The sequence below is a fragment of the Hippocampus bargibanti genome, linkage group LG04 (assembly GCF_051943395.1).
Source record: "Hippocampus bargibanti isolate YZ-2025 linkage group LG04, ASM5194339v1, whole genome shotgun sequence".
NCBI lineage: Eukaryota > Metazoa > Chordata > Actinopteri > Syngnathiformes > Syngnathidae > Hippocampus > Hippocampus bargibanti.
Genome location: NC_142737.1, coordinates 26,792,448 through 26,807,129, shown reverse-complemented (window position 1 = coordinate 26,807,129; position 14,682 = coordinate 26,792,448). Strand labels below are relative to the sequence as shown.

General features: G+C 41.7%; 1 protein-coding gene across 1 annotated transcript in view; it reads right to left on the bottom strand.

Moving 5' to 3' along the window:
• Positions 1 to 14,682, bottom strand: part of vps37ba (VPS37B subunit of ESCRT-I a) — a 32,200-nt gene that overhangs the window by 7,768 nt on the left and 9,750 nt on the right. The window contains exon 2 of the mRNA XM_088994948.1: positions 8,736 to 8,907. Coding sequence (XP_088851074.1) covers positions 8,736 to 8,907 — 172 coding nt within the window. The remainder of the gene's footprint in view (positions 1 to 8,735; positions 8,908 to 14,682) is intronic.

Sequence of the window (14,682 nt, the reverse complement as noted above, 5' to 3'; positions counted from 1 at the left end):
GTATGCTTTCCTCTTCAGAACTATTTGAATCATATTCATAACTGGATATGTAACAAGAAAGCATATTCTCCGAATCTGAAGCCATTGTTTTGATTCACTAGCAATGCAAGACGTCCTGGCGTGACGTCACGAACTGGGGGTGGGACTTTCTGAAAATGCCCAATTCGCAGCTCAATTTTTTGCAGATTTTTGACACTTTCAGTCATTTTTATTGGTGTTTTGCATTTGACTAAAAATAACATACTGAGTGTTTTGGGTATTTTAGATGCTATAAAACGTTTTTCTGGTGTCAGTTAAAAACAAAAAAGTGACGTCGATTGTCCTTTAAGAAACAAAAAAGTGACGTTGGTTGTCCTTTAAGACTCATGAAGTCATTTTGGAGATATCTTTCTAAATCATTAAATATTAAAGATAAATAAGGAACATATAAGATAACAGAACGATTTAGTACCGAACCGCTGTGATACAGCATTGAAAGTCTAAAATGTTTTTAGTCGTAAAATATGACACATTCAAATACAGCCAACAAATACACATACAAAACAACTATTGCGTTATCATTTTATGAATGCATTGACCCTCAAAATGCACTCTGGGAACTGAGTGGCTAAAATTCATGAGTCTCAAACTCAGGCCCTTGAGGGCTGCTTCCCTAATTGTTTTTCATCTCGCCCTGCTGCAAAACATCTGATTCAAATGACCAGCACATCAACAAGCCCTGCAGAGGCCTAATACAGCCCTGCAACAGCACATTTTTTTTCATTGAAAAAAAAAATTCCACAGCACACCACTACCTAAAAATGTGAAGAAAAAAAAGGTTATTTCATCAATTACAGTAAAGTCTCGTTATATCGATATTCAAGGGAGTCCGAAAAAATATCGATATAGCCGACCCTGTTTGCATGTAATTTTCTCCGTGCGTGCATAGAAATAGTATCGATATAACCGGGACTATCGATATATCCGATATCGATATAACGAGACTTTACTGTAATTGTTATATTGTTACTATTACTGCAGTGGGTTTTCTAACATTGGAAAATAATGTAATATCAAAAATTGAAGAGGAATCAAACCAACTCCATCCAATCTTTGGTGCATTCATAATGGCAAGTAAAATATAGTCAATTAGAACTTTAACTTGCCCAGTTTTTTACTTTTTTTCCTGCGTTTTTTTTCTCCCAGTCCTTTGCACTCTACTTCAATCTTGTACTAATCCCATTTCCAATCTTGAGTATGTATAATTCCAACATCATTCAAATGACTTTTCTGCTCATTGTCACTTTTTGAAGCAGAGAACAAGGTCATGTAATGTCAATTCCATGATTGGCTGAAAAAGCGTAATCGCATCGGATTGTTTGATTGGCTGGATACCTGTCACTCGCTGAATTAAAAAGACTATTGATACAGAAAATAGCTATAATACATCTCATTCTTGTGCGCGGAGTGTACGACGGATACAGAGTTGCGCAGCTTTGAGGGAACATTGGCACCGTTGCATCGCCAGTAAACGCAAATTTAAATGAAAGACACCTTTCGTGGTATTTACTCATGCCGGAATCTTTGGTTGACTTTAACCATAAGGCAATTACCTAGCTGGTGTTGCTCTCTTCCGGTATGGAAGAGTCCTACATGATTAAAGCGTCAAATTATTGGACAATTTCCCACGGATCCTCTGACAATATCTCCGCAAAGATTTTGGAAAACATTGGTCTAGATCAGGCCCGGCCAACCCGCGGCTCCAGAGCCGCATGCGGCTCTTTGGCTGATTTCATGCGGCTCTTAAGGGGCCGACTCGTAAGGGGCGTCCACATGACAAGCGTAAAAAAATTTTGGCGCTGGCGCTGCCATTCATCTTCTATGTACCGTAATTTCGTGACCACAGCGTGTGCTGCACATTTTGGAGAAAATTTAAGACTTTTAAGGGCACCTGAGAATCGTGAAGACTTTTAAGTGCACCTGATAGTCATGAAATTACGGTATCAAGCTGACCATGTGACGTTAACACGCATGTGCCTGTGATTAAAATCAATCATTTATGTCGTAAACCACGGGTGGCCAACCAATCAGAGACTCGACACAAATTGTTCACGACGTAAACAATTCATTTGTGTCAAGTTCGCTCTCAAAATGGCAGGGAAAAATGCACAGCAAAACGAAAATATGAAGACGAAAACAGGACGTTTTTAACAGAGTGGGAGAGTTTATATTTTTTTGTTGCGCGTAAGGTCAAGCCATTCTGCCTCATATGTCAGGCGTCATTGGCGCATTTCAAAGCGTCAAATCTTCAGCGCCACTTCAGCTCACTCCACGCGAACATCGACCAAGAATTCCCCAAAGGGACTGAACTTCGCAAGCACAAGTTGGTCACTTTAAGAACTCAGACTGAAAAGCAGAATTTTTTTCTGAAAATTTACAAAGCAACCACGAGTGGATTGTGGATCTGGCTTTTTTTGGTCGACATGCTGTGTCACTTGGACAAACTCAACCTTACCCTGCAGGGTAAGTCAAAAATTCTGCCTGACTTGGTGCAAAGTGTGTTTGCGTTTGTCAACAAACTGAAGCTGTTCAGGGTGCATATTCAAAAGGGAGATTTAACACATTTTTCCACTCTGCTAAAAGTCAGCGGGCAAGTCACCACCGATACCCTGGATAAGAAAAGAGCCAGATATGCAACACTAGTTGAAAACTTGCACGAAAACTTTGGATTGGATTGGATTGGATATGCCTTTATTAGTCTCGCAGTGGAGAAATTTACATTTCACAGCAGCAAAGTGTGACCCGAGTGTGAGCAGAGTTTGTGACACGATTCCGTGATCTACAACTGAAAAGGCCGCAGATTACGTTCCTTGTCGACCCGTTTAATGCGGAGACGGACTGTTTGAAAGTCCCGCTAGTCACAGATGAAGCTGCGGCTGAGTGAGAGATGATCGATCTTTGTGAGGAAGATCAATTGAAACTTGCTTTAAGGGAAGGGACCATTGAGTTCTGGAAACGCGTGCCAATGGAAAAATACCCCAATGTCAAACCGGCTGCGCTTAAGATACTGTCAACGTTTGGGTCAACATACGTCTGCGAGTCTGTCTTTTCTACCCTGAAACATGTGAAATCAAAGCATCGATCGGTTCTGACTGACACTCATGTAAAAGAATTGCTTCGAGTGGCAACAACAGAATGCAAGCCAGATTTAATGAGGATTGTTCAAGACAAAGAATGCCAGAAGTCCCACTAAGCAACATGCAAACTATTGTCAATTATTACATTTTTGTTTGTGGACTTGGTTTTACTGAGTTTGTGTGTGGAAAGACAGTGTTCTTTGTTGCCTGTGGTTTTAGTACTCTCTGAGTCATTTCCAATATATTTGCTGATTTTGTGTTTAAAAGGCGATACTTATAATAAATCTGTCTGAGCAGAGGTCTCAGTGTGTGAGGGATGGGGCGATGGCGTGTTCATGTGTGCCCATGTTTATCAAGTCAGCGTTATTGTCGAATATGCTCATATGCATGGCATACAGCACAGATGAAATTACTGTGCAATCGGATCCAGCGTGCGAGGCACATATAATGATTTTAACAAACATAATAAACACAAAAACACCAATTTGACGGGAGAGAGAGGGGAACCGCTGCGTGTTCACGCACCGCCATCTTGATGTGGCTCTTTGCAGTAACATAGTAAAAAATGTGGCTCTTAGTCTCTGACTGGTTGGCCACCCCTGGTCTAGATCATATGACACACCTGTGTGGTGTTGCAGCATTGTTCATTTCAAGATGTATGCTGTGTGTTGGTAAATCTCTTGCCGTGCAGCAGGTTCCACAATATTGTCAAAATGGCAGTAAAGTAGTAACTTGGGGTATTGGCGAGAGAAGACGTGATTACGTTCCTACTGCTGTTGGGTTGAGCACTCCAGAGCAGATCAGATGATGTGACGGTCAAGTTATGGCATACAGTGTAGGTATAATGCTAGTGTTTACTCTCTTAGTATTACGAGCAAATGTTCAGTGCCGCGTTTCTTGCTAGCTGCACTCGTAAGTGGCGATACCACTTGTCTTGAGTGGAATTGAAACTCTAGGAACCGGTTCTCGACAAGAACCTGTTATTGATTCCCATCTCGAACTGTTTATCCATCTATTGTTGCCATTCATAGAATGGAATGATAGCTTCAATATCATAGCTTCAATTCAACAGGCAACACACTCCAAACGAAATGAAAAATGGAAAATGGGCTGTCACTTGTATAGCGTTTTTCTACCTTGGGTATTTTAAGTGCTTCACACTGCTACGTCATTTTGGGGATTCCGTTTCTTGCTCAAGGAACCATGACATTGGTGAAATGTCAAACCTCCAACCCTTGGCTTGAGTAATGACTTACCCGAACCGTGCCACCAAAAAAAAAAAGGAAATTTGGGGGAAATTCAGTTCAGTATGAATACTAAAACACTGTCAATCATGTTATCATGCAATTGTGCCTTTGCCCAAAAAGGAGGTAATCTTCAATTCGGTAATTCCCCTCTCTGCATTCCTCACACTCCAAGTCAATGGACTCATGTGTGTCCTCACTGAACCTGCTCCACAACAACAGACACCTCTGTGTTATATGTTGATCCATGAGCAGTGATGCTGGTAAAGCGTTACCATGTAATGCTTTCCGTTAAAAAAAGGGGGGTTGGCACTTTTTGCAGTGGAAGAACTCCAAGAGTGTGCCAGCTTATTGGTAGGCAAGTCACACAAACACATCAAATCATAAGTAGTGAATCACTAATGGACTTTGTCGGGCTTCCCTCAGTGGGCCTCTATGAATTTATTAAGGCATTTTACCATATCACATTCATCTCTCATTGGGTTAAATATTACCACAAGGCATATGTTGAACATGATAAACGGATCTACAGTATATGGTTATGTTCGAATCCTTATATTTACACGCAAAAGCGGCCCGGTTCAGATTTGAGAAACAAATATACAAGCTTGTGACGTTGGGTGAGGGTTGGAACGTAAATTGAAAGCTTCACCTGATTAATGTTCTTTTTGTGAAATGCTGCAACATTTTCAACCCAGACTTCACGGGCCGCACATCTTCCATCTTGCTACACTTTTGACTCTTCAGTCCACATAATTTTTTTTATGAAAATCTTGAGGATGATTCAGATGTCTTTTGGCAAATGTGAGCTGAGCCTTTGCATTCACCTGAGACCTCTCCCATGGTTGCCTTTTTTGTCCAAATTCTTAATGATGGTAAGGTCATGAACATTGACTTGAACTGAAGCAAGCGATTTCTGTAGACCTTTGGGTGTTCAAGGTTCTTTTGCAACTTCCTAGATGAGTCATCACCACACGTTTGGAGTAATATTAGCTGGTCGACAACTCCGGGTTATGTTTACCACTGGTCCTTATTCTATATTTGTGGATAAGGCCTCTGACAGTGGTTTGCTGAAGCCTCAATGTCTAGGAAATGGCTGTCGACATTTCCAGACTGACTGACCTCAATAACTTTTTATATTTCTTCTTGAATTTCCTTTAATCGTGTCATGATGCATTTGTTCCGTGACATCTTATCGTCTACTTTACTTTACTGATATTTTATTTGTGTGATTTCTTCATTCTACAATTGTGATGCTGCAATGTTGCCTGTGAAATTGGATTCAGCTTTTCCAACACTGGTGTTAGTCACAGTTATTTTATTTTAAAACGAGGGGAGGAGGGTCACTTAAAAACTGTATTTTTTTGTAATGTTTTTGCGTAGTCTCTGTGTAATATTAAAATTGGTTTCATGAGCTGAAAACTGTGTATCTGATAAATATGCAAAGTACACAGAAATCAGGAAGGGGGCAACAATATTTCACAGCACTGGATCTACCAAAAAAATCACTAGCACTTGTATTTGAATAGTTGACCTATATCATTAGTAATTACATGCCCAATCTGTGTGTTTCATGCATAAAATCTGCCAGTTTTGGGCTGCTCTGGTTAAAGAGTCCCCATATCACAAGGTCTAGTTTTCAATAATGTCCTACAATACAGACGATTGTTACATTTTGGAATCCCTCAGAAAATACCCTTCTTAAAGTTTCTAATGTCAATTGCCAGTAGGTGAAGTCTATGGAAATAAAGTGGGTGCTTAGTAGAAACTTTGCATCATTAGCTAATGTGTTTTTAGATGCCACATTGAGAATCCAATTATCTTGAGAAATCTTTCAGCTGGACAATAAACTTACATCACAGTGCCTGGGGTTCAGATAATGGCTTACAGGGTTCACCTGTTTTCTGGGTTTGGTCTTGTGATGACATCTGGTTGATGTCATTTCCAGTGGCCAAAAGGTGTGCTCTTCTGAAGCATTACAGGTATCGTAATTCAAAGGTAAATCCAAAATGTTTTTAAGAGGTATGACAATGTATAGATTTGAACTTTCAGCCCGACTGATGCGAGCTAATAATATGATTTGTTGCCAGTATTACAAGCATGATGCTTGTTACATTGGCTGATTTTCTGCTATGTTCAAACAAATACTAAAGGGCAAAGTATTATAAAGCAGTCAAATATTCTGTTTGCAATTCATGTTTATGATAAGACTTAAAGAACCAAAATTAAATAATTCTAATCGAGATGTTCTCCTTTAATACTACAATAAATCCATACAAACAACTTTTTGAACAAAAAAGCAACGACTGGGCACAAGAGAAGAGGGAAAATGTCAGCCCACATCATTCACCCACTGCTTCTGTTTCAAACCAGGCTTTGGCAGTACAATGGCCTACTGTGCTACAACATCCTCGGGGACAACAGACTGTGGGTGGGCCGGTGGTAGTGGACAGGCATCGCCTCGGCATCCACGGAATAACTGATAGGAGAAGGATATCCAAGAGGAGGCCACACAACAACTTCTTAAAGTAGGGTACAGGCTACAAACAGTTGAACTATCATAAAATGATCGTAATGGTGTCAGTTGCTGTTTTCTGTTATTTTTTTGGTTTTACTTAATGTTAAGAATAGACAATTTTGTTCTCTCCGGGCCCGTGTGGGTTTTCTCCGGGTCCTCCGGTTACCTCCCACATTTCAAAAACATGCATTGCAGGCAGATTGAACACTCCAAATTGTCCCTAGGTGTGAGTGTGAGAGTGACTGTCGTTTGTCTTTGTGTGTCCTGCAATTGGTTGGCAACAAATTCAGGGTGTCCCCCGCCTAGTGCCCGAAGACGGCTGGGATAGGCTCCGGCACCCCTCACGATCGTAATGAGCAATAAGCGGTACGGAAAATGGATGGATGGATGAAGGGGTTTAAAGTTCATAATTCCAGTTTTTACAGATATGTAAAACAACTCAGGAAAGAATAACGGTTGCTTGAAGGCACCCATTTTTCAAGTGATCAAATGCATTATATTATAAATGACTGATGGGTGTTTCGAGTTGGCCAGTCGTTTGCAGACTGGTTGCTGAAACATGAGATAAACCTTGTTTTGGGCTTTGGAGTTAACTTTATATAATTGAATTTACTGTTAAGCAAACCAGACAAATACCAAAGAGTATCTCACTGGTCTTGAAAGCTAACCCTCCCACTCCTTCTCCAACCAAGAATTTGCACAGAACGTGTTGATTACGCAGAGACCGATCCTTGAGTCTAGGGCTTGAAAGTTAAAAAAAAATTAAAAAATATCAAAGAAACAGATTTTTTTACTCCTGTAAAATGAACAGCTATGTATCACAATCAATGCACAAATGAGGAATACAATATTTTGGGAAATTATCTGTAAAACCCAAACTATGAAACATTGAAGTTATAGAATAATAAACATAAACATTTTATTTGTCGCAATAGGACAGGTTTATATTAGAATTTAATAATATTTTATTTGTATGACAGTGATCTCTCGCTACTTGTCGGCTTCAGTGCATCGCAGATTTTTTTTCAGGGGAAAAACTTTTTTTAAGGAGTCTTTCTCCGAGAGAAGAACATTCTTATCGGTAGTTAGTTGTTGGCACTCTCTTTTTTTTTATGCTGTTACATATTCTCAAAAAAAAAGAAATACAAAAAAAGAAAGCGTGCCAACAATTACCGATAACAATGTTCGTCACTCTGAGAAAGACTCCTTAAAAAAAGTTTTTTTTTTGACTACATTGTACTTTGCGGATTTCATCTATTGCGGGCTATTTTTCGAACGTATCTCCCGCGATAAATAAAGGTTCACTGTACTTATAACATACATAGAGTTCTTGAGTCTCTGTTATGTGATGGCATCTTTACTGGCCGAATCCCAGAAATGTCTCGAAAGAATAGCGTCCCATTTTCCAGTAATTTCATCTCCTCCCACAACCCCCCCTCCCTGTCAAGATATATGATAGAAGTGAGCCTCAACACCTGGGATCATATTTACTTCCATCAACATTGTTGCATGTCGTCGTCTTTTGCGTGTCACTCGACATCATGCTTTTTTGCGCATGCGTGTTACATCATGGACGCGTTTTGTTAAAATCAGAATTTGTTTTTATAATGTGATCGGGAAAAAAAAGAGTGGATTTGATAAAAAATAAATAAACCTAGCCTATCCCACCATGATATGGAGCAGCTGAGATGAAAGTTTCATGTAAATGTAATAGTCTGCAAATTGCCCTGATTTCCGCTGACTTCTTTAAATTACGTGAATTTGAAAAGTAGTATTTAAGTGCCAAGGTCGCCTTACAATTTAATTTATCAATAAGTGTTGGACTGTTATGACAGTGACAATAAACTGCCTTGATACCTAAAGTGGACTTGCGCAGCTGATAGGCCTCAAAATTTTCTTGAAGGCAGCCATATCTCTTGGTAAGTGTATCTTTCTTGAGCTCCAGTCCAGGTTGGAGGGCAAGGTTTTCCTCTGCCAGGGTTCTGTTGTTCACAAGTGTTGTCTCTTTGCTTTGCTGGACTTCCTGCATCTGAAACAAAGGAATTGCGGCACTGTATTTTAGCACAAAACAAGAAGATAAAAACTTTGATGCTAACTAAAAGCTCCGAATACAAACTACTGTATATACATGAAGGTGGGCAATTTACTCCATTTTGCCTGTCAGTCATTCTTCAGTGGCCTGGGTACCTGTCTGTCAGTGTCAGTCTGTCATAACCTCTACTTGTACTCTGTCAGATTGACATCTTATTGTAACCGCACTTCCGTCATTGGAATATTAGTTTGTTACATCACGAATAATATTACAGTTAGTCACCACTATTTTAGGGCAGAAATGTTTTTTTCTTCATCTTCTCCTCATACTAATTCTGATGTTTCGCACATTCGCAGGACAATCAGGACATATTCTCCGATGAAGATACATGCCACCAACCATGAAATCTAAAGGGAAGATGTTCCATAGTATTTATGATAATCTCTTTGACTAAACATTCAATAAATAACCAAAATAACATAACTTTCATCCATCTAGGAACCCAGTGGTGGATGAATCCAAGACAAGTCGAAACAACACTGAAATGGTTATATATAGCACACCAGTCAGTGCCTCCTCTCTCGCTCTCTGCAAATCAAGAAGTAATGACACCCTAACCCAGGGGTCGCCAACCCAAAATGTTGAAAGAGCCATCATATCAGACCAAAAATTCAAAAAAATAAAAACATTTGGTGCCGCAAAAAATACAACTCTACACATGCTGCATGTGCATCAACATGACTAATCCTTGTTGACAAAATGTTCATGTAATATTTATTCAACATATTTTACAGCATTGGAAAACAATGTTTACGTCATTTTTGTCCTCGTGAAGAAACCATATTGAAACAAAAAGTATATTTCCCTCTTTTTCCACTTTCAAACATTTTTTAAAAAGCTCCAGAGACCCACTAGGGCGGTCTAAAGTGCCACGTGTGGGACTAGGCCCTAGACCAGGCATGGGTAAACTACGGCCCGCGGGCCACATACGGCCCGTTAGCCTTTTTAATCCGGCCCGCCGAACTTGTCCAAATTATAGTAAAAAGAGTGTCTGAAACTCGTGACAAAAAGGTAGCGGACAAAAGGGCAGACAACTCTGAAAAGTTGACTGCCCCACTTTTCACAACTTGAAACACGATAGGACCAGCAATTGCAATAAAAAACAAACGGCACAAAGTATTAAGTTTTTAATATTAATTAAGGCTGTACCTACCACTAATGTTACTTTGCTTAATTTATGGTAAATGTCCAAGGCTGCAGATTGCGCTGCAGTAGTCATGTGTCACCATGGTGCACAATGCAATGTTTGCATTGCTTGCTACGAGCCACTAAGCCCCTTTCATAACTCTGACGTACACATTACAGTCACGGTTTGACATAAATTTACATTTTACGTCACATATGTTGTTCGCTTCTTTTGAATCTTTCTTCTGGGCTGAGGTTCTGTGCATCTATTTTGGAAAATGATATGCAAATGCACAACCTTATAACGCTTGCGAAAGTCCAGAAGAAAGAAGCAGACTTCTGATTGGCTGCCGTGCCGAGTATGCAAATGTCAACTGCAGGTAGCCTATGTCTGTGTGCTTGGCGACGGTACACGTGTACTGTTTGAGCGTGAAGGCGAGGGCGTCCGTGGCAAGTTTGTAGAGCGCGCGGTCAGGACAACCCATCCATGATTTTGCGGAATTTAACGCAAGTAGGTATTATTGAGCTTGAATATTTCGTTGTGTAATAATATGTTTTGAATTCAAAGTGATTCCATTTCTCAATAAATGTTGACTTCTTAACATTGCCCCTTCGATTGAAACTTATTAAAAATAGACGCAATCTTGATGAATCACTGTGCATGTTATTTTAATCTATTTCTATTTCCTCCTCTCAGTATCTGCGAATTAGTATGTAAATGCAATATCTTGCATATTGCAATTGATTCAAGGAGTCCTCCCATTTCAATTCGAGCCGTCAATGACAGCAATGTAGCACCCAGAAAATGCAGAAGATGGCGCCCAAGCTCCGTTGGAAATGGGCTGATTTGTCTGCTGGGAATTTGTGTCAACTAGTATCAAATAGTAGTCTTGGTGCAACACACAACGATTCACCATCGCGTTATTTATGTGTTTTCCTTCTAATTTTGCCATCAACACGGATCAACACGAAGTTTTCAAACCAAACAAAGTACCGCAAAATGCATTGTGTGTCGCTTTCTCGGTCAGGGGCGTTCCAAACGTGACGTCACATGGGGATCGTCATCAACTCGAAAACAAGACTTCATGAATATTCAGCGCGAGTCTTAAAACGTAAACTATAGCTATATGCGGTGAAATCTTATTCAAATGCGCTCAGTGGAAGTCATTTGAAGTGATTTTACAAATTATGGACATAACTTGTCCGGAGGCGTCGGTTGTCCTTTAATGCTTTAGGTTTTGTATTTCCGGCCCAAACACTCCCTCCAAATGCTCCTGGCCCGGCCCCTCTGTCAAATTTTAGAAGCCATTGCGGCCCGCGAGTCAAAAAGTTTGCCCACCCCTGCTCTAGACTCTAGGCCAGTGGTCGGAAACCTATGGCTCGCGAGCCATATATTGCTCTTTTGATGATTGTTATGGCTCACCGATAAATCTCAATACATATTCTCACTTTTTTCTGTTCATTTTCTGTTGGGGCTGCAGTTGGCGGAAAGCGCAATTTTGATTGGATGACACTGGCCGTCAGTTGAAACAGGTAAACGCCACTTTAAATGAGCCCGACGAGTAAAAACAAAGTACACTTCAGCTTCAATACACAGAGGATTCGCCTTTGTGGAGAGAAAAGGTACTGATTCTAATTTCCAATGAAACAATACCATCGATGAAACAGTCGAATGTCAGTGACATTTTAACAAGCCCCATGTTAACGTTAGCATTAAGATACTTCAGTGAGAAGTATGTTGCATAGCAAGTGTGGAAGCTAATTAGCCGTGTGCAGGGTAGCTAGCAGTAACTTCGCGTATGGAGCCGGCAAGTTGACTTTCATTCCCATCGTTTGTCTGGATTTTTACCAATCACCAGGAACAGAAAACCATTGAAGTTAACGGTTAGTACTATCAGTTATTTATTTTTTTGTGTGTGTGTGTGTGTGTGTGTGTGTGTGTGTGTGTGCGTGTGCGTACGTACGTACGCGCCTGCTCGCGCGCGCTCGCGTATTGTGGCTCTCACTGAAAAACATTTCTAAATATTTTACTTTTATGGCTCTCCTAGTCAAAAAGGTTCCCGAATCCTGCGCTAAGCCCGAGAGTCTAGGGCAGGGGTCAGGAACCTATGGCTCGCGAGCCATATATGGCTCTTTTGATGATTGCATATGGCTCGCCGATAAAGCTAAATACATATTCTCGCCTTTTCGCTGTTCATTTCCTGTTGGGGCCGGAGTTGGCGGAAAGCGCAATTTTGATTGGATGAGACTGGCTGTAACGTTTCAACAGGTAAGCGGCCCTTTAAATAAGCCGACAATAAAAAAAAATGCTGAGTACACTTCAGCTGCACCGGAGGAATCGCTTCTGGGGAGAGAAAAGGTTCTGATTCTAATTTGCAATGAAACAATACTATCGATGAAACAGTCAAAATTTAACAATATTACATAACACACACACACACACACACACACACACACACACACACACACACACACACACACACACACACACACACACACACACACACACACACACACACACACACACACACACACACACAGAGAGAGAGAGAGAGAGAGAGAGAGAGAGAGAGAGAGAGAGAGAGAGAGAGAGAGAGAGAGAGAGAGAGAGAGAGAGAGAGAGAGAGAGAGAGAGAGAGAGAGAGAGAGAGAGAGAGAGAGAGAGAGAGAGAGAGAGAGAGAGAGAGAGAGAGAGAGAGAGAGAGAGAGAGAGAGAGAGAGAGAGAGAGAGAGAGAGAGAGAGAGAGAGAGAGAGAGAGAGAGAGAGAGAGAGAGAGAGAGAGAGAGAGAGAGAGAGAGAGAGAGAGAGAGAGAGAGAGAGAGAGAGAGAGAGAGAGAGAGAGAGAGAGAGAGAGAGAGAGAGAGAGAGATATGCATATACATATATATATATAGCGGCTGGATAGCTCAGTTGATAAGGCATCAGTTTGGCATATGGGAGACGAGGGTTCGAATCCCACTTGTGGCAGAGAAAATGAGCAGAAATGAGCACAATGACATCATCCAGTGTGGGTCCTTGGGCAAGACCCTTCACGCTAATGCCTACCTCATACAATGATGAGAGACAATAAATGGAATGACATGCCGGCTCAGACGTCGCCCGGCCAAACAAGGTCTGCGTCAGGTGCTGGGGAACCAGAGCACCCTGATGAAAAATGGGCTACTGGAACAAAGCGGAGATGGACGAGATGCGATAACAAGGCTCTGTTGGAATGCTACTACTCAAGCAACCCTAGTCAGAGGGGTTACATGCGGAGAATGGGGGCTGAATGGTTACTTCGAAACCCACAGTCACGGTTGACCACGAAACAACTAGTAGCTCAGTGTTCCAATATCCACAAACGGCAATTGCTATCACAACTTGAGATTGATGAGGTACAACACAAATTCTGAGGTGAAGGGCCCCAGGCTGCCACATCACAGGAAGAGGTTCAACCAGAGATTGGGAGGCAAGCCCCAATGAATAATGAGATTGGGAAGCCAGCCCCAATAAATGAAATGCTGAGCGAGGCAGCAAATGACCTGAGAGATAAGATCATGGCAAGAATGAAAACTGGGCAACGAAGGCACCGATTACAACGGCTATGTGAAGTACCACCTGAAAGTCTCATGGAAACTGTGAATGCAGCACTGAGAACGATCCCGACCGGAACGATCACGGAAACCAATGAGCTGATATACACCTCGGCATCAGTGATCCTAGACATGCTTGGCTACAAGAGCAACCATGAGAGCCACGAGATTCATTACCCACCATGGAAAAGACGGTTGGAGGCCAAGATCAAGGCGGCTCGGAAAGATGTGAGTCAATTGACGGAGACCCAGAGAGGTGTGAATAAAAGGCCAATACCCAAGAGGTACATGCAGATAACCATACCTGAAGCACTCGAAACTGCCAAACAAACTGTCCAGTCGCCTAAAGAGGTACACGAAAGAGAATGAGGCCAGAAGAATAAACAGGCTGTTCGCAACACAACCTGCGAAAGTGTACGCTCAGTGGCAGGGTTCTAACAGCAGAGCAGACCCTCCAAGGCTGGAAACTGAAACATACTGGAAAGGCATATGGGAGAAGGAGGTCGCACATAACAGCAGTGCACAATGGCTGGTGACTCTGAAAGAGGAGCACAGCAACCTCCCTGAACAGAACCCAGTTACCATCACAGCGGCAGATATACAAGGAAGAGTCTCAGGTATGAAAAACTGGACGGCACCAGGCCCGGATATGGTCCACACCTACTGGCTAAAGAAACTCACAGCTCTCCACGAGCGCCTAGCAGCACAAATGAACCAGCTGCTGATGGATGGGACTCACCCAGGATGGCTAACCGAAGGGCGAACAATCCTGATCATGAAGGATTCCTCAAAGGGTGCAGTTCCTTCCAACTATCGGCCAATAACCTGTCTCTCCACAACATGGAAGCTCATGTCAGGCATCATTGCGGCTAAGATAAGTGGACACATGGATCAATACATGAGCAAAGCACAGAAAGGCATTAGTAGAGATACGAGAGGTGCCAAACATCAGCTGCTGGTTGACAGAACAGTCGCTCAAGACTGCAGGTCCCGACATACCAACCTGTGCACAGC